Source organism: Actinia tenebrosa, unplaced genomic scaffold (genome assembly GCF_029948245.1).
Source record: "Actinia tenebrosa isolate PJP-AT-01 unplaced genomic scaffold, QUT_ActTen_1.0 PGA_scaffold17__23_contigs__length_9995812, whole genome shotgun sequence".
In the NCBI taxonomy this organism is placed as follows: Eukaryota; Metazoa; Cnidaria; class Anthozoa; order Actiniaria; family Actiniidae; genus Actinia; species Actinia tenebrosa.
Genome location: NW_028292577.1, coordinates 508348 through 535882, shown reverse-complemented (window position 1 = coordinate 535882; position 27535 = coordinate 508348). Strand labels below are relative to the sequence as shown.

Sequence of the window (27535 nt, the reverse complement as noted above, 5' to 3'; positions counted from 1 at the left end):
GGGTGTTCCGCTGGGATTCTGAAAGGGGTACCCTGTTTATGACAAAAAAAATCGTATTTGTAGCCCTGTTTATGACAAAAGACATAATTAATTGCACTGAGTTCCTGTTTCAATTATCATGTCATCTCACGTATCATTTGTTTACGACCATGGTAGCCAGTTTCAGTCAATACGAAAGTAGAAATCCTGAATATGACAGGAAACTCAGGAAGAACATTGAACTTGAGTGAAATTGCATACCCTGTTTATGAAAAGAAGCTCGAAAAACCATACCCTGTTCAGCGGATCATCCCCGTATAGTCCATATATGGGAGTACCCTCCCCCCCCCCCCCCCCCCCCGGCTATTACACTCTAATTAGTAAACTTTGTTTCAAGAGTTATATTAATAAAAACCGTCTCTAAAACCAAGAAATAAAACGAAGTTAATACTGAGAAACAGCAGATATCTAATGGCTAATAGTTGCCATCACTCACCTTTAGAGGTTATTTATTCTTGTTCTGGCGTTTGCTTTTTTGAAGGGAAGTCGCGAGAAGTAATAACATTCTTTCGCTCTCTCGCGCCTCGCTTTTCGGCGCTCGCTCGTTTACAACCACAGGAAGCGAAATAGAAAATAGCTCTCTCTCTCTCTCTCTTGGTTAACCAATCTTAACTTGTTTTGGTTCGGTATACAAATTTTTTCTTTGGTAGTATAGGAGGACGGGAAAAAAACATCAAAAGATACAACAAGCTATCAAGGTAAGTCGTTTTTATTCGCAAAAGTACTAATTTTACATGATACGAAATATTGCCCTTAACATTCATGAATTCAAATGCTATCACACAACACAATCAACAACACAATGGGAGTTGCCCGCAATTTTTCAAAAATTATTTTACTTTTAACAGTGCTATTCATAGTAGAATTACAAGACAAAGTAATATGTTAAATTTTTTAAAGGTTAGAACTGAGATTGCCAAGAAATCATTTTATTATCATGGATGTATTGTTTTTAATAGTAAGCAAATGATTTATAGGTCTATTTTATATTTTATGAATTTATTATTGTATTTTATTTATATAGCTCTTAGTATTTATAGCCTGCGTCACATCCGGAATTTTCTTCGTAAATACCGAAGAAAATTCCGGATGTGACGCAGGCTAAGTATTTATAGCTTAATTGAATACATTATTGTAAATATTGCAGATTAATAGTATTATATGTAGGTCCTTTTAGTTTCTATTTTATATTGTATATTGTGTATATGTTTAACAGGGCTCCTTTTAAAAGCAAAGGCATTTTGCCACTGACTGGACTAACCTGTTGTTATTTTATTTAAGTTTAAATAAAGGTGTCTATCTGTCTACAACAAGAGATTGGGCTGCCTGTGGTTAGAACTCCAAAATCCTGGATCGGTCCTTGAATTCTGATTAACAATATACACAGCAATTAATGATGGTATTAAATATTCTCGAGTTATGTATGACTGACAAGTCTTTTATATTCCCTTCCATCTAAACACCTTTAACTTTATCGAAGCCTTGTCTCCCTAGCCAGATGGAGAGGCTATTCAAGCGATTGCAAGGCCATGCAGATTAAACGAGCGACTTTCGCGAGCAGCAGCTTTGATTCTAAGTTTATTTTCATGGGGAACTGCAATTCTCCGCATCATCCCTCGCATCCACTTCTGATTCCAGTCGATTCTTTATCAAAATCATGTTCTTTCAAAGAATCGGGCAGTATTTCCAATCTGACATCTTGGTGTTGTTCAGCACGTGCACGCTGACCCAAAGACTGACTGCTCTGTCGATCTTCTTCTATGATATCTAATACACCGTCACCAAATTCAGCCAAGACATCAATAGTGTGTGGTGTGGGTTTCTCACCTGAACACGTTAAAACACAACAGGAACCATCATCAAAAATAAATGGAGCGGGGTTTTCTAGGATTTTCTTTATTTTCCAAGCAAGCAGCTTTAGGTTTTTGGGCTTCATTCCATCAAATAAGTTGACTGTCTTGAACCAGTGGTGAACACACTTCCCAGAGACCAGAGCATCGTGGAATTCATTCATTAATAACGAGAAACATTCTTCGATATTCTCGTCCACCCAGAACTCTACTGAAGTCTTTTCAAGGGCATTCAGAAAGATGTTTTTCAGATGGTATGTTGTGATGTCGGCGACAACTGGCTGCAAGTGGTCCTTCAATATAATTTTGAGCGCCAACAAGCATTTCCTGGCTGTGTTGGGCACGAGTTTGGAGAGCTCAACTTCTGCTACAGAAAAAGACAACCTCCAGCTTGTTTGTTCTTTATCGATTGGCGCTGGTTTGGCTACTAAATGACAGCCATGGGACAAAATCCTGATGACATCTTCCTGAAGAGGCCAGCAACGTTGTCTTGTCGGCCAGTCGCTGAGCGGCGGCCACTCACAACACTTGATGCAAATCATTAATCTCGCGTGATAAACATTGCCAACGTTTATATTATTAGCAAAGCCTTCTGAGGATATCGTTGCTCTTGGTTTGATAAAGCATCGATTATACCAAGCCTTGGGAAGGTCAGGAAAGTGTGTAACGGTTTTGGTTCCATTGATGGCGCTACTAGCATTTCTCCTGACGTTTCTTGAACTCACAATGTCCCCTTCAAATCGCGGTCTGACGGGTCGAAGTAGGGCATAGGTAGTATAACCATCCCCCTCGGGAATCAGTTCCACAAGAACGTTCCCTTTTTGACCGGAAAACGAAGCATTGTCAGCTTCAGGGCAGAACATAACATCGAAACAGGTATCAAGCGCACTAAACATGTCTCCTCTCATGTGGCATGTAGGAATACCAAACCTCTCGACGACACTGCCCGCGAAAATACACTCAAAGGTAGCGGTTTTAATCGCTTTTTCGAGCTCATCTTTGATGTCGTCTAGGAAAATAGAAGCTTGGTTTTGATACTTTCTCAGTTGTTCGGCCGATGGAATGTCTTGGTCGATGTCTAGGAGGATTGCTTTAAGAGTTCTGGAGCTTTTTCCTGTAAAGATACATTTTCTGTGTCCACAGCTAATTGGAAAGTATATGGCCTTTGAACAAACAAGAAAAAACAATTGATATTAAGTGAAAAGTAATTCGTAACGAACTTTCTTTCTTTGAAGTTTTTATTTTATGAGAATAGCAAGACAATATGGACTGCTTCAACGATACGGCGGCCATCTTGGATTGCAACTGAGACACCGCTGTAGGGCGTCCGGGGGGCAAATAAACCTTTGTTACAGTAAGGAAGTCGATTGATATTAATAGCTTACCACTAAAGAATACGACAAAAGATTAATTAAGACGGCAACATCAACCCCCCCCCCACCGTTTAATAAAATAAAGACAAAACATACGTAACTCCAGGAACAGCGGAGGGGGGTGGGCTGGGGGCTTTAACCTCCCAATAACTTTGCCCCCATATTTTTGAATAGCTTGCTATTTGCTAAAATGACAATAGCCAACGCAATGAATATGTTGTAAATGCCCCTCAAACACTAGAAATCGCATTCCAAAGGTCTCAGTTTAAAACGTTTTCGTTGGTTTCCGCCTTCGGCAGTCGTTGGACCCCCCCCCCCCCCCCCTCAATCAAAAGTACGCTCCGCGGTTCCTGAACTCTATATTATTTCCGTTATCTTTGTTTCGTTTTGCCCCCAGCAGGATAGCCGTGGCATCATCGAAGTAGTCTATTGGTGCCATTTGATTGCATAATGCAAACGGCCTAATCCATACGGCTTGGTCGTAATGTTTTCGGAACATCTTTCATTCCCTTTAGTATGATTTCTTTGTTTAAGAACAACGCCTAAAACGACACCTCTGGATGTGACTCAAACTAAGAATGGCATTCCTTATAAGGGATCGATGTTATGCTTTTTACCAGGACCCTACCCCACCCCCGACAAAAACACCATCGCGCGATCAAAAATTGTCTTTAAGAACTTGTTTGTTCTTGTTCAACGTGATATTCTTTAGAAAAACAGTCCAATTAGAGCTCCTTCAATCTATTGTTTTCATGACCTTAGCTTATTTTAGTCTGACACGAGTTTATTTTTAAACAAGAAAAACGATACAACAGAGAATATGAACCGGACACTTTTCTAATAGTAATGTGATATAGGTAAAAATACTTGACTTAAAAATCATACTTTTACTCATATAAATCTTAATTTTTTTTCATTTTTCAGGTACCGAGATTTAGGCCAAGCAAACAGGATTTTGGCCATTGCAGAACAATACAACTTGACCCCTACTTACTCTCCTCTCTCCCTACGTAGAAGGAATTAAATTAATTTGCTTTTCCAGTAAGTGATGTAATGTCTACTTACCAGCCATCTTCTGAGGGGGTTTATGACCAACGATAATGCAGCTGGCAGGACACAAAAAACTGCAATGCGTATCCCAACGTCTTTGACCTCACATCTAGGCCCGATGAAACAGTTTGTGACTAGAATCAATAGGATGAACAATGCTACCAGTCGAACACATGTAACAGCTCCGTTTATAGTCGTGTACCAGGGTGACCTCATTGCTCCTTTACCTGACAAATAGACTGATATCAGTCGAGCAATGTAGCAAAAAAATCCAGGGGGTGTAAAGTTACACGGAAAGAAATGCGGAACGTGCCAAAGCGGAACGAGGTTTTTAAGGGCTTGACACATAAGGGACCAGTCAATATTGAAGTCGGAGGGGGGAGAGGGTGGAGGAGAAAATAGGGGGCCCTCAATTTTTTAGTGGAACATGGGGGGGCCTTGAAAGGTCAAAAAAAGGATTGGGAGGAATTTTTAAACGTTTGAAGGGGGTACCCCGAAAAACATGAATGCTATTATTCTATTATGCTCTTGTTGGGGTCTTGAAAATTTTTTGCACCAATGTCATTTTGTCCCCCTCCCTTTTAACATATGGACAAAAATAAAATCTCAACAGCATTTCTTGTTCTGATGCCAATTTACTGGCTGAAACAAATACGGGTACACTGAGAGTTCCATAAGATCAAGTTTTGGGAACATGTGAGCATAATCAGTATATCACCTGATATGAAAGATGATTCTAATTAGATTTCATTTCACTACCTCTGATTGCGCATTTGTACGCTTTATTTTATCCGGGAAAGTGTAGCCCACTTTTTGTTTATCCCCTGGAGAAGGGCATTCAGATTTTCCTTCAAAATCTTATGTTTGAATGAACCCTTTCAACCAAAAGACAGTTTGTAAAGAGGTTTTAAAAGAGAAGAGCAATGATTCAAATTGGGGGATAGCCCAGGGCGGACGAGAGGTGTGTTCATGCACAAGCTCTATCAGATTTATTCCACAACTTCAAAACAAGGCATTTTTATCGGATGAACTTAATCATTTTTATAAAAAGACTGTATAAAATTATTTCTAAGAACAAGCTATTGTCCGTTTAAAACGGCCTGCGTTTGTTTTTAGTTGTTTACATTGGATTGTTTGGTGTCGAATTATTTTTCTTCTGAACTTTTGAAATGGTCGAAATGGTTTATTATTAATATGGAGGTTAGTCACTGGATACTCACTCCATCACTAATCAATATTTTGTTCAATAAATAGCTAAATATCTGGTAGATTTTTTTAGCGCTAAAAAGGTTTATGAATGACAAATTCAGAGAACAATAGCGTTCGTGTCGTGCAAGGTCAATGCATTTAGCATAATTCATGTAGGATAATTCTTACGTACCTTTTCCCTTTCTTTAGATCTGTAGAATGTTAATTCTGCTCTCTATGAGCCTTCGAGTGTTTATCCTTTGTTGTAGAACAGTCTCTCCCGTTTTTAAGCGTCCAAAAGGTTCCTGAAATACGACTTCATGTTCATGCTGTTTGGCAGTCGTATGCAAGCTGTTGAAGGTCAGGCCACCTACCGGAAGTGAAATAACACAATACACACAGGAAGCCCAATAGCCTGGGTTTCATTTCCTGTCCATTTGTAGCCATTTCTTTCATTTGGCAGCATTCGATCAAGCATTAAAATCATATTGTCTTTATATCCATATATTATGTTATCCAGCTTCTCACGGAATTTCGTCGATATAAAAGAAGAACCGGAAACTTGGTTACCGGTAGTGAAAAAGAACGCTAACACTGGAATTCCAACGGTACTGTTTTTTTTTTTTACGGTGCACCGGCCAGATAAATATTACTGCATTTAAAGAATATCCAAAAATAATAACCAAAAATAATAATTTTTTTCATTCCATGGTCTCTCTGTCTAATGAGATTAAAATATAGAAATAGGAATCGGGAAAAAAAATCGACTTTTCATCTCATGGAAAGAAGGAAAAAGAGAAATAAATAAAATGTGTATTTAAAAAAAATTTATATATTTTTTTTAGTTTTACAAAATACAACAAAATACAAAGGTGAATTATTTACGATTAAGGAGGGGAACACTAGGTGTTACCCTCTAGATGTTTACATGCATGTTTTTTTTTGTGTGTTTTTTTTTTTTTTTTTTTTATTTTACAAAATACAAAGGTGTAATTATTTACGATCAAGGAGGGGAACAATGGGTGTTACATACATGTTTTTTTTTTTTTTTTTTTTTTTTTTTGTTTTTCCCCCCACAAAATACAAAGGTGTAATTATTTACAATTAAGGAGGGGAACACTAGGTGTTACCCTCTAGATGTTTATGATCCAATTATTATTGCAGTTGTTTCTATAGGCAAACGCAAAAGTGAGGCGAACGGTAAAGAAAATGGTAAACAGACACACTTGACTTTGTCAGCATGTCAAACCTCTGACAAATAATGAGCATTACATTTTCCCATCATACCATCGGCATATGCATGCAACACCTTCAGTGGCAAATCCGCAAGTAATTCAGTAGTCTACATTGCAGCTGTTAATTGACAAAACTCCTGTGTATGGTCGGTTATCTCCCTAATATAGGACCTCAAGCTCACCTTTACTCATCACAAATATGTAATTAATTCACTGATTTTGGAAGATTTTTTATTTTGAAAAATTAGGAACTGAGCATGAATGGACTGGACTGGACTTCGGTTAACTGGATCGCGGATCGTAAAGTGGTTTTTTTAATGTCGAAATCGCAGCTTTTATCCAATAATATTTATTCTAATATTCATAACTAGTAATTATATGCAGAAACGTTGCAAATTATTATTGCAATAAATTTTTAAAAATTGTTGTGGGACGGCTTGTCTGCCCACCCACCAACAGCCAAACGTTTTAGTACTTTTGAGATGTGTTACAAACTCCCAATTTGCAAGTGGACAAATTAACCAAAATATTCACTTCTCTTTGGGAATCAAAATCTTTTTTGAAGTGTTAGGATTTTTCATTGTTTTGAGTTCCTAGTAAGACAAGTAGGGATTTAGTGCAAGCAACTCATTAGAGTGAGCACTGCTTTACGAACACACGATTAATACTAGGCTCATTATAGCGAAATATATAATTTGAATTCCATTTACTTACAGAACTGTTCGCTTGTCAAAATCCTTGATCCCGAAGTTCATATGTTTGGCTGCAAGATCTTCTAAATCTCTCACTTGTCCAGTAATGGCTGCAGAGAAGAGCTTCTCTCGTTGGAGAAACTGACTATGAAGCTTACTGGACGATGATTGACCAGGAAGGGCGACGTCCACAGCGGCAGAATGTGTTATGTTAAATCCTACCTGAAATAAATAAACAACATTGTCATAAAAGAGGGGCAGTGTTCCATACGGGGTTGTTCGAATAGGGCTAGTGTTCACCTACTATTACATACTACTAAATGACATATTACCGTTAAATGAATGAACCACGTGATAAGATAGGTGCAGACCGCTGTCCATAATGCTACAATGACTATCGCAAGAAGCTGGACACCAAGTTGTTTTCCGTTTGAGTAGAAAGCTCCTCGGTGATGGCGGGCGTCTAGGATAGGGTTGGCGAAAAGGCCAGCTGACATGAAAAAATACCCAAAATACAAGCAACTAATTTAATAATAGAAAAATAAAGGATATTCACGTGTGTGCTTAAGTTTAACAAAGGTCAAAACTTGGCTACACATGATCTCAACGTCACGTGATCATGTCATCTGAATTATTACATTGATCATTGCCAGTTTTATTAAGTGGTGACTGACAATCAACCAGCCCTTCGTGCACATAAATTCTCGTAACTCTCATTGTTAAAAACTTACGCTTGAGCAGAAAAAATTGTCACAGAGCGGAAATGACGACATCTATGTGGAACGCAACCTATACACTCACCAGCTAATGCTCCAAGGGATCCTGGGATACCATTAGAAAAAATTATATCGACTTGACTTCCGTTTGTCCAGGAAGGAAAGTATCGTCGAGCACACGTCAAAACGAGAGATGACGTCACACCGACCAGTATTCCAGTCAAGACAGAGGCCCAGGCGTGAAGAGACGCTGGCGCCGCACTGACTCCTGGGAATACAATACAAGATAAAAAAATGTATTTTTGCATTTGTGTCGTAAGATACAATCCTTAAGGACCGCTCGTTTAATTCGTCGTAGGAGGGGGGGAAAGTATTTTAGAGGAGCGTATATTATTGAAAAAATTATTTGAGGGGGTAAACTTTGTTTTCGGGGAATAGAAAAAATGAATGTAAACTTTTTAAGAAAAATAGCAAACTAAATGACGATAAAGAACGGAGGAGGTACGTTTTCTTGTCGAAAGATATAATATCGTAGAGGGTAAAAAACAAACAAATCCACCGCCACCCCCCCCCCCCCCCCCCCACCACCACCACCACCACCACCACCCTCCCCCTTAGACGTAATAAACGATCAGTCCTAGAAAATTCCGAGAGTCGAAAAAGAGAAAAGCCGTAGAAGACTGGCATATAAACCGCTGCTCGTACAGCACCCAGGCGCGTACCTAAATATCTACCAAGGATGGATGACTTACCTATGATGCCAGCTATAATCCCAGTGAGCATGTCAGAATAAAGACATTGCCTGGAGCCAATAGTAAAGACAAGAACCCAACACAAACACGAGGCACATGCTGACAACTGAGTATTTACCACAGCTAGCCCAACACTAGCGTCCTGGACCATCTGAACTGTACAAACGTTGAAAAGTGACCTAGAAATATCAATCAAACTTTTTTTGATCATCCAGATTCGACCACTCTTTTCTACAATATTTAGGCTCGATTTGGTATGGAATTACTTTGAATATTTATGCATTCCAGTCAAGGTCCGTGGATTTTCAAGGTGTTTGTACTGTTGATGAAGTTGTGCAATCTTCACTTTACCGTTGGTAGCATTTGTGAATATTAATACACCAAGAGAATATGAACTAAGAGAAGGAATCCTACCCATATAGCCTTGTAACCATCATGTGTACAGTTTGATGCTATTTTTAGCTTGGAGATATTTTGAGCGCAGAACCTGATTGGTTGATTTCTTGAGGGTAGGCGGCTTCCAGTCTTGCAGTAAACAAAAGCCTGTTTTTTTTGTCGCTTTTCGTGTCCTAAAGCGACGCATTAAAGAAAGCATGACTATCGCGCGGGCATGGTAACGAGTTAAAAATAGCAACAATGATTCTAAAAATAGTATCAAAGTGTGCACATGATGAGGCACGGGGATTCCTTCTCTTAGTTCATTTTCTCTTGTATACACTGATTCGAGGCTAGCCCTCTATAAACGAGTCTCACATCGATCAAGAAACAGCGGTTTTTGACGAATTCGAAAATGGTCTCTTAAAGGATTTCTCTAGCTTTGAAGCGATGATTTTCCATTTCAGATCACGTGTCATTCCCTCGAGTACCATTTCTTTGTTTGACGGTTTCACATGAGAAGACACATGAATATGGATACAACTCAAACAAAGAATCTTATTCTCTAGAGAATGACACGTGGTCTGAAATGGGTAAATATTACGCCAAAGGTAAAGCAGTCTATTACTGCCCTCCCTCTAAAATAGAGAGCTACTATTCTTGACAAGGCTCAGTTAGGTGTGTAAGTCACTCACCACCCAAAAATAATTATCAACGCACCACCAAGAAACATCACGTGATGATATGCGTCTCCATGGTGATGTGACGTCTTGGAGTTGGCATCATGAGTCGATATGTGAGGTTTTAACATCCTAGTAAATACTACTCCTGCGGTTCCTATGAAATATAAGGCGTGGGAAAATGTTTATGATATGAGGCCAAAAAATTGTCATCTTACCGATTACAACTGTGAGTTAGCCGTGCACTGATTTTGATCAGCCCAGAGGTTGTTCCAGGATTCGATCTGTGAGTAAGCCGTGCACTGACTTTGATCAGCCCAGAGGTTGTTTCAGGATTTTATCTGTGAGTTAGCCATGCACTGACTTTGATCAGTCAAGAGGTTGTTTCAGGATTCGATCTGTGATCAGCCATGCCCTGACTTTGATCAGCCAAGAGGTTGTTTCAGGGTTTGATCTGTGAGTAAGCCTTGCACTGACTTTGATCAGTCAAGAGACTGTTTTGAGGTAATCGATAAAATTTCAAAGTTTGAATCGGTCCCACCAAAATCATACCAAAGAGGGTCTTAGTACTACTCTAGATGAACACCTACCAGCACTGGTGTGAACTGTTAGACTTCCGGCATAGTCCAGAACATCTAATCGCGTTAACCAGCCTGCACCTCGTATCCAGTGAGATATTGGGTAATAGACTGTAATGGGCCACAGAATAAAAAGAGCCTGTGTAGAATGAATGAGCAGATTATGATGCATGAAAGACATGCTTTAGGACCCAGTTCATTCATAAAGAATTATTGCATATCATTTTCACCGCCAAAGCAGCCATTCACCTTATACACTCGGTTATGTTTTGGGAACACGAGTTTTGCCGAGGATGTGATCGATTAAGCTACCGGACTGAACTGTTATAATGGAGAAACGTCGCCGAAGGGGAGGTGGGTGGGGTCAAAAATCTGTCTAGCACTTACTGGTACATCTAACCTGAGTAAATGAGGTCGAAACCTTGGATTTTCCCGCTTAAATAGGCAACTGCTGACCCGGGGGCATTCATAATGCTTCTCACCTAGGAATCACACCCAGAAAGTCATGATAACATTCCGCGCGTACTTGTTTCAGGGCTGCTTTAGAGGTGAAAATAGCTAGTGATCTTTCCCGGCTTGCGATCGAAGAGATTAGATTCGAGGGAAGGGTCCCATTGAAGTCTCAAGTTTTTGATTCTCTTTAGACCCTAAAGAAACCGCGCTGCCATGACAAAATAGGTGGGCATACAATAACGAAATTTGTTTTGGTTGATTGTTATTTAATTTGCCAACTAGAAACCTCTTGGACCATACCCTGTACAAAGCGAAAAACCCTATAGACCGCGTTTTCTCAAGGTTGCGTGCGCATCCAAATTTAAGGAACTTGACGGGCCACGATACCAGAACACGAGTATTATCATGCATTGCTATGACTTTTTTTCTATAAGAATTCATAAAATCAATTACTCTCCTCTTTAAATATAAAACTGTCTTCTTAATTTCACTGAATTTGCGTTTTACAGTTTTGTAGCCCGTCAAGTTGAATGAAACCTTGAGAAAACGGTCTATTGCAGAAGCGGATCCAGGTGTGGTTCCGTGGGTTCCATTGAACCCTTCTTTTATGAGATCTTGTGAAGTCAATTATGTTCTTAACACTTAATAAAATGAAATTGGAACCCCCCTTTTATGAAGCCAATTTTCCAGCTTTTCAAGCTTGGCAGCCGTTTTGGAACCCCCCTTTTTAAATCCTGGACCTCCACTGTATTTTAAAAATGGTAGGCATGTTACAGTCAAACCAGCTCATAAGTTCCTATCAAGTTTCAAAGATTCGTTTCATTATTGAAAGTTTGATTTCCATCTTGCTTTGAAGCTTGCATTAATGAAACGAACGTCGTGAATTTCAATCCCGGTCTTTGCCTCAAAACATCAAAATGTTCATTTGTGAAAGGATATTTTGAACAAAACATCGCACCAAACAAATAACTTTAAAATGGTGCTACGATTGTTGAAATAATTTTAGCTTTGCACGAATCTGTGAAGAAATAAATAAACGTTTAATCCGAGCCCATTATTCAAATTCGCAACATTCGTTTCATTAATGCAAGCTTCAAAGCAAGATGGAAATCAAACTTCCAATAATGAAATGAATCTTTGAACCTTGATAGGAACGCGTGCCCTGTTTTGACTGTAACACTAATGAAAATGACAATGTTTCTAAACATAACGCCCACTTATATAATGTATCAAAGGGAATAAATGTTTTACACACCATTGAACCAATTATACTGATGTGTTCTGTCCTGAAATGTATTGAATAATGATTAGTAAAACTCAATAATAGATTATCATCATGTGATCCCATATATATAGTAAACATGACACCTACTTTATATGTAAAAGGTTTCATGACCCGATATATATATGGTTTACAGAACCTAATCTACCATGACGCTTTTACCGACGTGAGTGAAAAGCGTTTGCGCATGTTCATAGACTGTTTGCAACTTGTTCAAAATGTCTTCATGCTATTGCAATAGACAAAGGGGTCTGGTGTGATTCAAAGCAATCTGGCGTGATTCAAAAGTCACGAATCACGCCAGATCCCTTTGTTCACAACTTAAGCCTCACATCGGTGCGAGTTATGCATTTGGTCTATAATACGCAAATTTAATATTCAAACGTGCCTGACAAGTCTTTACAAAATGCCTAAATTTGGAGTCAGTTTTTATAGCTTAAGGCTAATTCTTTCATTAAGTCTTTATTAGTACAGTATCTTGGTCTTACAAATAAGGTGGCTCATATGGGACATGCATAAAGTTAGACGAGTTGCTGCAAATAAGGAACGAGTTGGTGCATGTTCAAAGATAAGCATCTAGAGGACCTTATTTCGTTTTCGACGATTTCTCAGCTCGTCTAAAACTGATGCAGCTAACAACTCGTCTAACATGCAGCAACACATTTCTTATTCGCGACAACTCGTTCTTATTTGCATCTTTGAAAAAGGTGCTGAAACTCACGCATGCGCAAACATTTTTCTCTGGTGTCGCTATGACCATATATGGCGGACCTTTACTTACCATGGTGCTATGACCATAAATGGAGCGCACACGGCAATCGTCATTTCAAATGCAGCAAAAAGAACACTGGGCACGTTTTGAGCATGCGTAGAACAGTTAAATGGAGAGACGTCGATAAAAAAGGCCTTGTCGGGATTTCCTATAAAACCCTGGTAACAAAAAATAGAATTGTAGTTTTTGAAAATGTGACACCACAGGAAGCCCATACAAGCTTTGAGAGCTGAAAATAATTTAATGAAAAAAAGAAAAAATAAAAGAAATAAAAGTGAATATTTACTCACATGAGGCGTTGTTGGGGTCATCCTAATTGTATAGTCGTGATTTCGAGCCATTTTAGCGATTTTGTAAAAAAAATTCTTTCCTCTCGACTTTCCTCTCTATATAAGAAGACAAGTCAGCTCTCAAAGCTTGTATGGGCTTCCTGTGGTGACACCACTCATGCAAGGCTTGCACTGTCACCTGGTCTACAACTGAACTTTGAAATCACTGTCTAAAAGGGCTAGTCTAGTGTATCGTGTATCGAATAAAGTCAAAACAGTCAAAGTCAAAGTGTTTTATCACTACCTCTTGTGATGAACCAAATACCAAAGAATATCCAACGCTGTACCACAATAAGGAGCCAAGAGCAATATTGATAAAGGCTTGGAGGAGGATGTTATTTATGGACTTGAGATGCAGAGCACCTGCTTGATAGAGGGCTAATCCTAAAACCTGGAAGAAATCATACAATAGAAAGAAAATGTGTCGAGAGCTTAAACATGACTAATATTTGTGGACCTTAGAACGTCTTCTTGATAGACTGGAAGTCGTAAGTGCACTTTTCTTAGGGCTTCTTGCACTTACTACAACTTTTAAGTTAAAATACATCTATAGTACGTAAGCAAGAAAGGGACATAACTGTGTATGATCTACAACATGGACGTGCTGTTACCGTGCCGTGTCTAAGCATTTTGATTGGATGAACATTTATATCTCTCACGTCGATTGGTTCAACAAATGTTATCAGTTTTTTACCATGACTGTACAGTAACACAAAATTTGCATGACTGAGATTTCTTGCAAAATCGAATCGCCATCAGAAATAATAACTTTAACCTTGCCCTCCCGCCCCTCCACTACCCACCCCAAACCCTCACAGTACCATTTTTGGGCATAATGTTTCTCGACGTTTAACTATATCAGTGTATCTTCTTTTTTATTACCTGTGTAGAAGGGAACAATACTAAAGGGATGGCACGTGGTCGTAAAGGGAAAAAATCTCGCCCAAGGCTATGATTATTATCTAACAGCATTAACATTTATGGTCTTTTCGAAATGATAGAACTATTACTTCCGACACTGAACCCCGGCATCTTTCGCGAAGAGACTCGCGGAGCTAGACACATCTGTTTTTATTTAACCCTTACTGGCCCCGTGTTATATCTCACCACCACAAGCACGTCCGATGTCAGACCCCCATTAGATTCATCATAGGAAAACAAATCGATAGAATTTAAAGCCACTATCGATAAGACAGGGAAAAAAGTGTTTCACAAGATGTGTCGTGGTTCTAGGATTAGAACCACTTAACCTCTGGATTTGATGTAGGTTTGTTTTAATTTATAAGTTTTATTCTAGAGGACCCTGGCAGGCATCATCTTAGGGGTTCTTTCGTCCTTTTCTCGAGAACCGCTAGAAAGACTATTGTCTTCTGAAACTCTAAAAGGACAATTATGTGAATCACGTTACGATGGTGGCTCCATAATCGAATTAAGAGCGCGAAGGAAGTGCTGAAATTTTTAAAGTGTCAAGAACGTCTGGGTTTTGTATCAACAGAAGAAATTCAAAGCTGAATTCCTCGGTGACAAATGAAGACAAGACGTGCAAGACAAACAAATAATATAGATTGGATAGGATTCTTCCATTGACGATATTAAAACTCGACTAAACGATTACGACAAGCCTAGCATTTCGCACACTATCTTCGTGTAAAACTGTTCGCGTGACGAGTAATTCATTTATTAACCATTTGACGCTTAAATTTAACGATTATTCGGCGTGAAATTCATGTAAAGTAACTGGAAGTAAGTGTCTTTTAGTTTAAAACTACGAGTCTTTATTGAATTTAAATAAGTTATTCATTAATGCAAAGTCGACTGTATCCATGAGCAATTGCTACACAGTAGATGAGAAACACTTAAAAATTTTACATATCAAAATAAGTGAAATATGATAAAATTAATATTCTTTCGTTCGTTATGGGTTTTTTTAACTCCAAGAAATTCGCTGTTTAGTCTACTTCTAAGCAAAAATATTTTCAGTCCATGAATCGTAAGTATACAAAAATAAGTTTGTGTACAGTGAAAATATTTTGTGTTTTGATTCACTCTTAAGTTTCCAATAATCAAGGTTAATAACATAATTGAGTGTATACAAACTAAAAAAAGCTATTCCTTATAGTTTTCAATGGTTTTATAGTTCTAGTTGATGTGCCACTGTGCTTTTGAAGACGGTTAAAAACGTGTGCCAAGTCAGGACTCACTTGAACTATGTTGTCACAGGAACAGTAAGACAAAAGAAAAACAGTTACCGACTCAACTTCGAAAGGAATAGTCGCTGTAATGATATAATTATCGTCTGTGTTTGGATAACAAGGTACTTTAGAACTACAGTAACGATATACTAGACAAATTATCACTCACCTGGAATGCCACTAGCGAGGTTGCCATTGAAAGAGAAGCAGTTTGTGTGGAGTTTTTCCCGCTACAATCCATTTTCACGAAGCCCAGCCGTTTGCTTGAGGAAAAAGGTGAATTGGAGTCTTTATTTCATGACTTTACAGTCAGCATTCCCATCTGTTTACACCGTATATATTGTGTATTTTAGCTAACTTTTGATTGACATTTTAATCGCTTCGCTCCAATCTGTCACTCGAAGGACGTCGATAATATTAACAAACTGATAACAAGTGCTCGTGGACCAATCAGAGGCCAGCACCAGGCTAATAACTGATGCCTACTGGTATTAAGACCAAGGGATTGACCAATCACGAGAGGATATTAGCCGGAACACTATTAATACTCTTCTTAAGGGAGGGTTAAAGTTGAAGCTGTGAGTGTTGTAGAGATATGTTATCCTGTAACAACATTCAATCTTATCGCTTAGAGTCAGTGTGAGAATAACTTCGCTTTCCTGAAACCGAATCTCCTCAGGAATGTAACCTCTGTTGCCATAGAATCTACAGCAACGTTTCTAATTTATATTCTATGCGATTCAACTGCTGCAAATAAGTTTTATTTATTACTTCTTTACTATTTTTTCTTTCTTTCCTTACAAACACATCTACTAATGATTAAAGGGCCACAAGTTTATTAGTGTAGTACACTATTTAGTGTCACCCTCATTAAATAAAGTTGTTATTATTATTATTATTATTATTATTATTATTATTATTATTAAAGTCACCAGCGAATCCCCTCCCCCTGGGGAATGATATCGACCCCTTTCCGCACAGCAGTTCTTTGGCCAATCCCAAACATCGAATTGAGGCTACTACGAGGCCGAAGTTTTGCATGGGAACTAGTCCAATGCGTACAATTAAAAGAGCAAAACAACCTCACCCTATCCTCCCATTATGTTACCTAATGCCCCTTGAAATACTTATTTTGGTTGGCCAATGGTCAGTTGTATATACTCAACATTTATCTTTATACATTATTGCTTGGGCACATTCTGGGTGTCAACAACACAGTTTCAGTTTACTCGACCATTATTTTGGTTTTACCCTACGCATATCTACATATATTACTGTTTTGGTGTCCATATATTGATGTATCATTTTCTGGGTACCTATGGGTGTTTAGCTTATACTCTACGCATGCTCTCTTCATATATTACTGTTTTGGTGTTCATATATCAGGGCTTATCACATTATGGGTGTCAACACCACTTTCAGTTTTCTCGGCCATTGGTTATAATCAACGCATGTCTTCATTAATTACAGCCTGTGGGTATACATATTTGGGTGTATCACATTCTGGGTGTCAACTGACACCACTTTCAATTTTCTCGACCATTGGTTATAGTCAACGCATATCTTCATAAATTACTGTCTGGGTGTATATATTTGGGCTTATCAAATTGTGGGTATCGACACTACTTTCAGTTTTCTCGACCATTGGTTATAGTCAATAGTCTTATAGTCTTCATAAATTACTGTTTGGGTGTATACATATTTGGGTGTATCACTCTGGGTGTCTATACCACTGTCATTTTTTCGACCATTGGTTTATACTCGACACAAATATCCGCTGAAGTGCTAGTGGTGTCTACACGTTCTGGTCGGTTATTCGTCGTATCGAAGAAAAGTAAAAGCAAAGCACAGAATCCACTCACAATAACAGATATACCACTGAAGCAAAACCCAGGAGAATAGGTACCAAAAGTATCGACCAGAAAACCTGCAAAAACGGTGAAAAGAAATTAGGGTTTTTTACGTTGTTTGCCAATCACACGCGTAAAGCCGCACAAATTGACAAAAGACACATTATAAGGTTTTGGTGGACGTAAATCAAGGCGTTTCAATAGACCTTCTCCGAGATAGCAAACGCGGTGCATTGTGGTCTAGCTTGGATACAAAAATCTTTTGTTCATTATGCCTTATATGATTTTGTTCGTACCCAAGGTAGACCACAATGCATCTTGTTTATCGAACTCAGAAAAGGCTTATGACATACTATAGGCACATGCCTTTCAAATCTTTGAGTCTTTCGACAATGTCAATCCAATATCAATATAGATTTTCATTAGCCCATAAGTGATAGGATACACTGATAAATTAAAACCTAGCCTGGCACTGGAAAATTTGATTGATTTGAGACGTTGGAAATAGGTTGGACTAAAATATGTTTAAAGATACGTTGGAAGATTTGGACACCTCCGTGATATGAACTACGTTGGAAATTGGAAACATGTTGGAAGTGAATGTTGAAAAAACTGAATATGTTGGAAGTCATGGAGTGATCTTAAATTGGAAATTATGTTGGAAAAATCGTGGACTATATTTTGAAAGTTCCATGGAAATTAGGAAATATAATGGGCTTCCTGTGGATAAGCTACTTACCTATAAAAGGAGGAGAAGCTGCAAAAGGAACAGCAGTCAAAGATAAAAACACACCATAGGCCAAGCTACGTTGTCTTCTTGAGACGGAATTCAAAAGCAATATTCCTAAAACCACGCAAAGTAGACCTTCGCTAAATCCATAAAAAACAGAAAATATAACGAGTTGAATGTAACTAGTTGTGTGAGATAGAAGAATTATTGAACTGCCTGCTATGGTGGTTCCTGTGAAGACGAAAAAGACAGGGTTTATTGGGATGATATCACAGATATAACCAGATGATGATCTACTGATTGTGGAGAAGACTCCAATGTAGAAATACAGTATCGATGCATCGTTAGCAGATATGTTGAGGGTCCCACTAAATTCCACCTAAAAAGAAATAGATAGATTATCATAAGAAATGCATCCATGAATTAAAGATCTATATGGGTATTTTGGCAGGTGGGTAGGTAGGTAGGTATTGGTATGCAGGAAGGAAGCGAGGGAGCAAGGGGGCGAGGGAGAGAGGGAGGGAGAGAAAGAAGGAGGGAGGGAGGGATGGTAGGCCGAGGTAGGTAGGGAGGGAGGAAGTTAGATTCCAGGGTGGGTGCAGGGAAGGAAAGAAGGTTGGTTGGGAATTAATGGGTAATAGACAAACTATAGGAAGGTGGGAAGGGAGGGAGGTAGTAGGGAGGCGGCTAGCAAGCGACGATGGGAGGAAGAGACGAAAGTGGTGCGTGCCAACTTACCAGATAAACTTGCACATTATGGAGCCCAAGGAAAAGTATAAAACTGGTGACAAGAAGGACATTGTATCGCTTGTTCCTGAATATAGAAGTGTCAAACCCATCACCTGAGACTTCGATTTGGTTCAGCGACACGTTCGATTCTCCTACTTCCTTTAATGTCTTGGAATCAAACGCACAGCACAGTAAACTAGTAAAACCGGTTATTCCAGCTAGCACGAGGAAGGTCTTTCTCCAACCAAATCCATCAACCAGAAACTGCATAGTAGGAGCCATCACCATGACACCCCCACCAGGCCCCAAGGAAATCATTCCGACGGCAAGGGACCTTCTTTTCTGGAACACTCTCGGGACGATGACAAAACATGCCGTGTAGACACAACAGCAGCCAAATCCAACCACTAGACTAAAGCTTATAAACATGGTATAGATGCTTGGAGCCTGGGACGTGAGTAGAAGACCAAGTACGCAGAGAACGGCTCCAGAAATGGCGGTCAATCGGCAGCCATAACGGTTACAAAGATTCGCTGCCACAGGTCCACATAAAAACGTAGTAGCCGAAAACGTAGAGCCAACCCATGCTAAGAGAGAAGAGTAAAAGACTGTTATAGGCACTTTTATTGAGGATTGGACCGTATAAAGTCATCGCGGCCATATTGGATGTCATCCAATATGACGGATCACATTTACCATATAAATATTTCTTTTGGGACAGCTTGTCCTTCAAGAATTGTTTTCATTTTATTTTATTTTTTCATTTTTTTTCATTTTATTTCATTTATTTTATTTTTTTGGTTAATGTTTTTTGCTTCTAGTTTTTTAGTTTTCCTTTGATAATTTTAAAAATAACTAGTTTCTTTGGATTTGAAGACTGAAGCCCCGTCCACACTATGCTGGATAAATTTGAATCCGCAACTTTCACACCGAAACCGAAAAAAACGTTTTCCGTCCACAAATGAAAACGGATAAAATGTTTCGCGTCCACACTAGTCCCATCAGAGGCGGCAAAAACGCTTGATTGCACATCTGAGCATGTGCATCGAAGCTGAAATTGAGCCTGCGGTGAATTTTTAGCCTTCCCGCCATGTTCCCATGACAATCATGACGTCATCGTATTCGAAAAATTTCGGATACGAAATGTTCTCCGTCCACACTAATACGGCTAGCCGGTATTTTCAAATTGTTCCACTCTGGAGACCGTATTCAAAAAAAATCGTTTTCGGTGAAGAATTGTTCCGGATTCGTCCGGACTAGTGTGGACGGTAGGCCTAACCGAATAAATAAAAATTCGGATTCAAATTTTTCCGGCATAGTGTAGACGGGGCATGAGCTCATCCGAGTCAGCCGCATCAAAAAACGACAACCGCTACAAACAAAGTTTCCTTTCAACTTTTCGTTCATTTTTTTTTTTCTTTTTTTTTTTAGTATTTAAAAACATACTATGCTGAACGAGCTACAAAGGCTGCTAAATGCCTTGTGTGATTTAAACCTTAAAATGGAGAAGCTAAATCACAGCTTAAATCAAATGATATCTACGTAGAATATATATATATAAAGAAGAGATAACTAGCTAAAAACTAGTGTGAGCTGCGTCGATGTTTTTAATGAAACAGTAATGATAAAAGGGTAAATTTTACACCGTGAAAAGATGAAAGAACTTACTGACGTTTTGGAAGCTCTATATATAAAGCTTTTAGGAAGCGCCGTAAGAACTTAAGAAGTGTGAGAAGCACTCGCCTATACTCGAGCTTCTCCTTACACTTCTTTCGTGCTTGCGCCACTTCCAGCGTGAACGGAGCATGGAAAAAGCTGTTTTTAATTTCTTAACTAGATGTTGAATATGAGCGATGCAGATCGATAGAAACACGACAATAACAGGTTGGTAGCTATTAACGACACCTAACGAAAAAGAAACTATAAATTCAAACTTAAATTCAACTAAAAAACAGACAAACATCAATTTGAGTGTTTTGTCAATTCTTGGAAAATCAAATTAAAAGCATTGATTTTTCTATAAGAAATCCAAGGCTTTTTTATTAGTCCAAAAGAAAAATGTTATTAATGTAAAAAAAGAAATGTTTATGTTTAGATTCCTAGTACCTGTTGTTGCTCTATCCATCTTGAAATATTCCAATAAAACAGGGAAAAGAATACCATAACTGTAAGAAAGTCCAATCACGATGATGTTAGATATCGCTGCACAGAAACATATCACCCAAGACCAGCAAGAATCTTGCTCATTCTCTCGAGATTTCAGTCGTACTGCAACACAGCTTGGCTTTGAACTGCACCGACATGGAATATCTTCATTACATTTCACCACGACGTTCTTCATGTCGGCTTTGACTGTTCGGTTGTGATACTGTATTGTTTTAAAAAGACTATCAACCTTAGAGCATTTTGCAACAGACTGTTGGCCTAAATCGTAGGCGGAGATAAAACTTAAACTCATGTTTCGAAATTTGGGCATCTTCTCTGCGGCATCACTCCTGTTTTACCAGTTTTCACTCGGTCGTTTGGCTATTAATATATTTCTCATTACTAAATAAAATCAAGGTAGAGATTTCTCATGTATGTATCTGGACACAACCCCTTCTCTCAACATCGGCATTTCTTTGTCAGTAAAGCAAGAATAAGGAAACTAATAAGCGATGAATAGCGGCTTGTGATTTAGTCGTCTCAAATCCGGCAGTGTCCGTTAGTGAAACTAAGGATGATTTCGCGGGAAGGTTTTGACCACGTTAATTCAGTGGTTGTGGTCACTTTGTGGTAAAAACAAGTTGTTCAGTTAAATACTAGTTCTAAACAACGTAGCCTGAAAAAGTCTGAAAACGGTTATTCACTAACTTTTGCTCAAAAAACCGCTAGAAAATAGAATACAAAGACCATAGTGATACAGAATGTATTATGATAAGAAAATTGTGTTTACAAGCCATGAAGGAAAAGACCGATAAAAGGACAAATTATCAGGAACTAGAGGCTTTGTACCATCACGTGATGTCAGCAATGACAGCAGGCATAACAATAGAGTATTTTTTCCCTGGGAAACTGAATCCATTCTAATGTAAATCAGATTATACCAGAATCAATTGTTCCTGCCCCCTGTCATGAATGCCATCACGCGATGGTGCAAAGCCTCTATAGTGAAATATATTTTGTTATTCGTGGCATCAGCCGGTTGCGATTTCGATGTTAAAATTAAATCCCAACAGAACTGTTCTTTATTATGATATTATTATTATTAATTTAAATTTTTTTAAACTGAAGCTGTTCGGTTAATTCCTCACAAAAGCAAATAAAAATAACTTGGTTTAGGAAAACGAAAAAATAATGGCGTTTATGTTTTGATTCAGGCTAGGTGAATGTTTGGTGCAGGTGACCGCTGACCTGCTGATACCATACCACCTATTTGGTGTCCAGCTGCGTTGATTGGTGAACGAAAAACAAGCCAAGGAGGATACAAGTGAAAAACGTCCGCGCATGCTCTGAATCCGTATGCAAATTAGTCACATGAGTAAATTTGACTTTCAAACATGCCTGATAAATTGGACTTCACAAAATGCCAAAACTTAGTGTCCATGCTTGAAACTTAAGGCTAATTCTTTCATATTGTGTTTGTTAATACAGTAGCTTGGTCTGACAAAAGTATACTCTCGAAATTTTTTGTATACTTGGAGAAAACAAACATTTATTTTCTCACTCAAACTCTTCAAAATTCTTAGAAAACGTGCTGAAATGCACACATGCGCAAACGTTTTTCTCTAGTGTCGCCAAGGAGATTTGCAAACACCTACGTTGTAGATAGACTGACCCGAAATTATTGGTATTTTTTTTTGGTAAGATTCTTGTGGATGGCCATCATTTTTATATAGTGGATGGTGGATGGCACACCTACTATCGTTTCGATTGGCTAATCGGCGTGCTTTGATGGAATTAAATAATACGGTAGCTAAATTCGTCATTAATCTCGTACCCAGATCCCTTGCGCAGTAAAAAATAAGAGGTTTGGGTACGAGATTGTATCTGTCATTACAATTACATTCACATTGAAGGAAACTGAAAAAATCGGAATAAAAGCAAGATAATTGATCTTTTAAGTAAAATGTTCCACTAAGGAAGAGTATGTCCTCATCTATTTATTTTTCACTTTGATTTATTTGAAGTGAATCCAAATATTTGTCGAGGAAGGACGTGAAAAAGCAAAGTGTCAGCAAAAGACGGGAAATATTGAGAAATCAATTACGATCGATTACTTTAAAAGCACCTGATTTTTTACAGACAAGATTTGACTAGATTGTCAGAAGAATGAGTCAGAATTGGCAGTCATCTGTTTTTTAGTGAGTTTTATGGTCGTAGTCGGGGTCTTTCGAAATGTTTTTTTCTTATTTGAAGCAGTTCGTAGACTTTTTTCTGGCCTTAAGGTTGTCGCCTGAGAGTTTGGCAATACGAAGGAGAATTATCTTTATCCAAAATGTTCTCTAATTGTCACTGAATGTCTGTGCATTCTATATACTTTAATTAACCTATAGATAAACTTTATCAAGGAATAACTAGCTAGTAATGGGAGTAGAATGAAGCTTGAGATGCGAAAAAAGAACCCGAGAAAAACACCGTGAGAAGCATCCCACAGTCTTTCTTTTACAATTCTCTCTTAGATTTTCCCTCCAAACCAAAACTCTGTCGTCGAGTCTTCATCCGCCGTACACCTGAACTGACGGCTAATTCTCATATAGTATCCGAAACTTTCCTCATAAAGACTAGAGTCTGGTGTAGCCACAAGATCACATCTTTTACTCTGTCCATAACATGCAGCCACAAGGAACATACGGGACCTAAAACCCTGGTGTATCCACGTGGTACAGTTAGAGCAATGAGATCCCCGGATGTCGATGTAGGTGAATCTGTGGCAGCCGCTGCCGTCGAAGGAGAGTAGATCAATGTCTGTCCATCTCGCTACTGCATAGTCGCGCTTGTCTATGCCGTATGTGGAGTAGCTGCAGGAAGCTCTCCAGGAGTCCGAAGAAGAGCGAATGGAGTACATTCTAGAAAGCGAGAGCCTGTAGAAGGACCAGTTTGGATTGTCTTCATCCAAAGGGTTATCCACAAAGAATGGAGTTGAATTGAATTCGGTATTGTACTGCAAGGCATATGACAGGACCAGCGTCCAGGCGGACAAGAGTGCAACATCCATGTCACAGTAGACAGAAAATATGGTATCATTACCATCAAATACCAGGTAAATACCGGATGAATAGTTTTGCTTGAAACGAAGGTAATCCTGGCATGACCGAGCCTTCTTGTCACACTGGTTACCAAGGTAACCGTCTTGACATTCACAAGTAAACTCGATGTAGTGTTTACAGTTGCAATCCTTGAAGTAATGCGGCTGGAAAAAAGGTAAAAGACAATAGTACAATAGCCGTTTATATTCGGATAATTGTAAGGTTTACCCTAATTTTTAAAGGTTTCGTTAACTCACGATAACATGGAGTGTGGTGAGGTGTTGCGGACAAGTAAAAAAAGGTTGGCTCGAGATTCCGAGTCTGCCTTCTGTGTCATGGGATATATGTTGAGTTGTATTTGGTGGGATGGATTAAGTGATAAAAGGGCATATATATATCTCTTCCTCACCACTCATGCGTGAATGACCCAAAGAAAGGGGTGAAAGGAGGGGGGATAGATCAGGACAAGGCAGAGCAGAGCAGAGCAGGGCAGGGCAGGGCAGGGCAAGGCATAGTAAACTAGCCGAATAGAGCTGAGCTTCTGAACATAGAGAAAGGAGAGAAGAGTAGAGGAGACGAGGAGACCATTTCACATTTCATGTTACCTTGGGTAGCATTCTACTGTTCACTTCGTAGTAATCTCTTCCAACGTTAGCTTCGAGAGCATGACGATCAACATCCTTGTTCCGGTCATTCAGCTCACACCAAAACCCACTGTCCTCTCTCTTCCAAATATTAAAAGACTTGCACACCACGTTGCTATAGACACACATGTGAAAACACTGCCCAACGTCCGCTACTGCTGAGGTAGAAATCACGTGCCCATGCAAGACGTGATTGGCTATTACATCTTCCAATGATAGCGTAGCCCTGCACGGACAACCTGAAGACTGGACAACGCGATTGTAGACTGACAAGATATACACTGCGATGTACGAAGAAATGAGAAGGGAATGCTTCATTTTGGCGCCGGAATCATTAGTTTGGATCGTCTGGTTGGCTAATCGATAACTGAGAGTGGATAAAAATGAAATAATTGGTGAACAATCAAATGGAAAAGACCTATTAACAATTTTTCTTCTCTTATGGTAAAATAAACCAAAAATGTGGGGGCCATGTTTGAAGAACTTAACAAAAGATTTGTCAATGCATTCTTTTGTTATATCCCCCAACATGGCCGCCGTGTCTTTTGTTATTTAATTCTCTTGGGAATGGTTGAAAACCATCAATTCGATAGCTTTGATTAATCGATTCTCTGTGTAACTACTATATTTTACGACATAACGGTAATTTAGTGCGAAGGCACGTTCAGGCACAAGGGTTGTCAAGATAATTGCAAAAGCCAGACAAGTTTGCTTATCTAAAGTGAGCGTTTTAGAAAATTTTTCAATTGTTTTAATTTTATTAAATTGTACATTTTGGTTCGTAGTACAAAACAAAAACATTGAAATTACATGGATATTAACGCAAGAATACGACAGAATTTGCCGAACAAAGTTGGAAATGTTTCGATTACATAATAACCAAATATCAAAACTGTCAATCAAAGTAGGGGAATGAAAATCAATTCTACTTTTCAATTTTATCAAGGAATTTCACACCAGATGTACGAAAACACCCTCTGGGCAAGGATGACCTGTTGTTTCCTTGGCAATGGTCTTGGTTAGGTCAGTACGTGTAATTCAAAAATATTGATTCAAAGAAATTTCAAGTAAAAAACTTAAAGTGCCTTTCGTGACCCCTAACTCAATATCTTCACGTATTGATTTTACATCAAGTAATAGTTAAATGGCTAAAAACATTTTTTAAGATTTAAAAAATATCAATAATATAAGGCAAAAACTAATCATAATGTATAAATAAACGAATAACTATATAAAAAGAATAAATGCATGTGACATTTTATTTCGATTATTCAACATTAATATTTCCCCTGCTTTTTCAACACACTTCAACTTCACTTCTAGATTAGATTTTTATTTGAAGCTTTGCTTTCTTTTTCTTCTTTTTTTTTTAGTTACTTTTTCTTTACTTGCTTTTTTTTTTCTTCCTTTCCTCGTTCTTCATTCTTCTCTCCTTTTCCCTTTCATTAACTTCCTAATTTCTCTCGCTTTCTTTTTTTCTTTTCTTTTATTTGCGACACAACTGTATGGGAAAAAAATTTACGCAGAGATCGATTAATGAACCCTTTTTAAAATTGTCTTGGATTCAGTTGAGGCCAACATGGAAATACAAAATAAATGCAACAAATTCCATCGAGAAAAAATCTGATTTCTTTTATATTTTCATGTTAGCACCACCTTCAAGATAATTTTGAGAAGGCTTCACTCCTTAATTGTTCTTACCTAAGGTCCAGGAAACAAAAGATTGAAGATATCCAGCACCCTTGTGAAACTCCGCCAAATTTTCCGGTGTAGTGAAGTTCCAAAATCCTCAGGAATGATCGACAAAGTATTAGAAACAGTAAAAGTCTGCTGATTCTATACTAACATGGAAGTAATATACTTTATTTTATCGGCCGTGAATGATTTCATCTGCTTCATCGTCAGCTAAAGAAGGAAGTCTTCCAATTATCGGCCATTTATCTTAAAAAGAAAAAAAAAAAATCTAAACGTGTCAAAACGAACGTTTTACTGTCGGAAGAACACGTCATCTCAGGCCTTCAACATTCGTTCACGACTCACCAAATGAAAGCACGGCAATCCGCCGGTAAATGGTTGTTTAGAGTGTTGTATACGCGTCGGGACATTCTGTCTTTGTTTGTCCTCTTGAATCCAAACTACTCTTCTAATGAATCAAGCGGTATTGTATAAGGGCGGGAAAATTCTTCGACGCGTCTGGTTCTGGTGACTGTGGCACGTAGAGATGCCCCGCATGAGAGGAGCTTGGGAAGGTTGGTCAATTTTGACCGCCAATTTTCGTTGTCAAAAAGTCAAAGCGTAGCATTCTAATAACGCTTTAGAAGATGATCGGTGATCATTATTACATACACGTTCTGTAAACGTTGCCAAACTGGAACCAATTAAAGTGTCATAGAATGAAGGCATTTAACCCGTGAAATAGATATTGGACTAATACACATTAGTAGACCCTAATTTCATTGTTTTCTTTTGTCTATTTGACTATTACACGTTGACTAATAATTTTTATTTCACGGGTTAAATGCCTTCACTCTAACTGAAGCTGACGAGTGCGTGCATAACTCGTTATGTTTATGACCTTATCCAGCTTTTTTTATTTATTTATATAAATTTTTCAGTGATCTAGCTTGCAATATTTTAGTGTTGTTGGAAAAGTTTGAAGCACAGAATATAACGTATAAAGTGGTTTTCATTAACCAGTACACTTTGTTTCCCGGGTTAATGAAAACCACTCAAGTATTTTTGCTTGCATTATAAAAATTAACCCAAGTTATTTTGTCTAATATTCATTTATTTTCTAT

At 38.4% G+C, this 27535-nt stretch overlaps 4 protein-coding genes across 7 annotated transcripts in view; all 4 read right to left on the bottom strand.

Moving 5' to 3' along the window:
* LOC116292665 (uncharacterized) overlaps positions 1-16407 on the bottom strand; it is a 33716-nt gene extending 17309 nt beyond the window's left edge. For all 3 annotated transcript variants that reach the window (XM_089032074.1, XM_089032076.1, XM_089032075.1), the window contains exons 1-10: positions 15726-16407; positions 13609-13755; positions 13045-13193; positions 12237-12267; positions 10541-10667; positions 9966-10107; positions 8896-9074; positions 8229-8411; positions 7760-7917; positions 7450-7649 (exon numbers count right to left, since the gene is read on the bottom strand). In XM_089032074.1, coding sequence (XP_088888200.1) covers positions 7450-7649; positions 7760-7917; positions 8229-8411; positions 8896-9074; positions 9966-10107; positions 10541-10667; positions 12237-12267; positions 13045-13193; positions 13609-13755; positions 15726-15797 — 1388 coding nt within the window. In that variant the 5' untranslated portion in view covers positions 15798-16407. The remainder of the gene's footprint in view (positions 1-7449; positions 7650-7759; positions 7918-8228; positions 8412-8895; positions 9075-9965; positions 10108-10540; positions 10668-12236; positions 12268-13044; positions 13194-13608; positions 13756-15725) is intronic.
* On the bottom strand, positions 1146-6208 carry LOC116292666 (uncharacterized). Of its 2 annotated transcripts, XM_031700019.2 has the most exons (3): positions 5694-6208; positions 4328-4539; positions 1146-3052 (listed from the first exon to the last, which is right to left on the bottom strand). In XM_031700019.2, the coding sequence occupies exons 2-3, from the start codon at positions 4526-4528 to the stop codon at positions 1649-1651; spliced, it is 1605 nt and encodes a 534-aa protein (XP_031555879.2). In that variant the 5' UTR covers positions 4529-4539; positions 5694-6208; the 3' UTR covers positions 1146-1648. The 2 variants fall into 2 exon arrangements, with proteins under 2 accessions (XP_031555879.2, XP_031555878.2); XM_031700018.2 differs by lacking the exon at positions 5694-6208 and having other exon boundaries at positions 4328-5686.
* Positions 16408-16579: 172 nt separating the features above from the next.
* LOC116292668 (monocarboxylate transporter 12) lies at positions 16580-21556 on the bottom strand. Its single transcript, XM_031700020.2, has 4 exons — positions 20972-21556; positions 18875-19452; positions 18146-18515; positions 16580-17483 (listed from the first exon to the last, which is right to left on the bottom strand). The coding sequence occupies exons 1-4, from the start codon at positions 21339-21341 to the stop codon at positions 17281-17283; spliced, it is 1521 nt and encodes a 506-aa protein (XP_031555880.1). The 5' UTR covers positions 21342-21556; the 3' UTR covers positions 16580-17280.
* Positions 21557-22986: 1430 nt separating this feature from the next.
* LOC116292687 (uncharacterized) lies at positions 22987-27161 on the bottom strand. The gene is made up of 3 exons (XM_089032078.1): positions 26439-27161; positions 24699-25104; positions 22987-24257 (listed from the first exon to the last, which is right to left on the bottom strand). Exons 2-3 carry the CDS (start codon positions 25053-25055, stop codon positions 23523-23525), a joined length of 1092 nt encoding a protein of 363 aa, XP_088888204.1. The 5' UTR covers positions 25056-25104; positions 26439-27161; the 3' UTR covers positions 22987-23522.
* Positions 27162-27535: the final 374 nt, after the last annotated feature.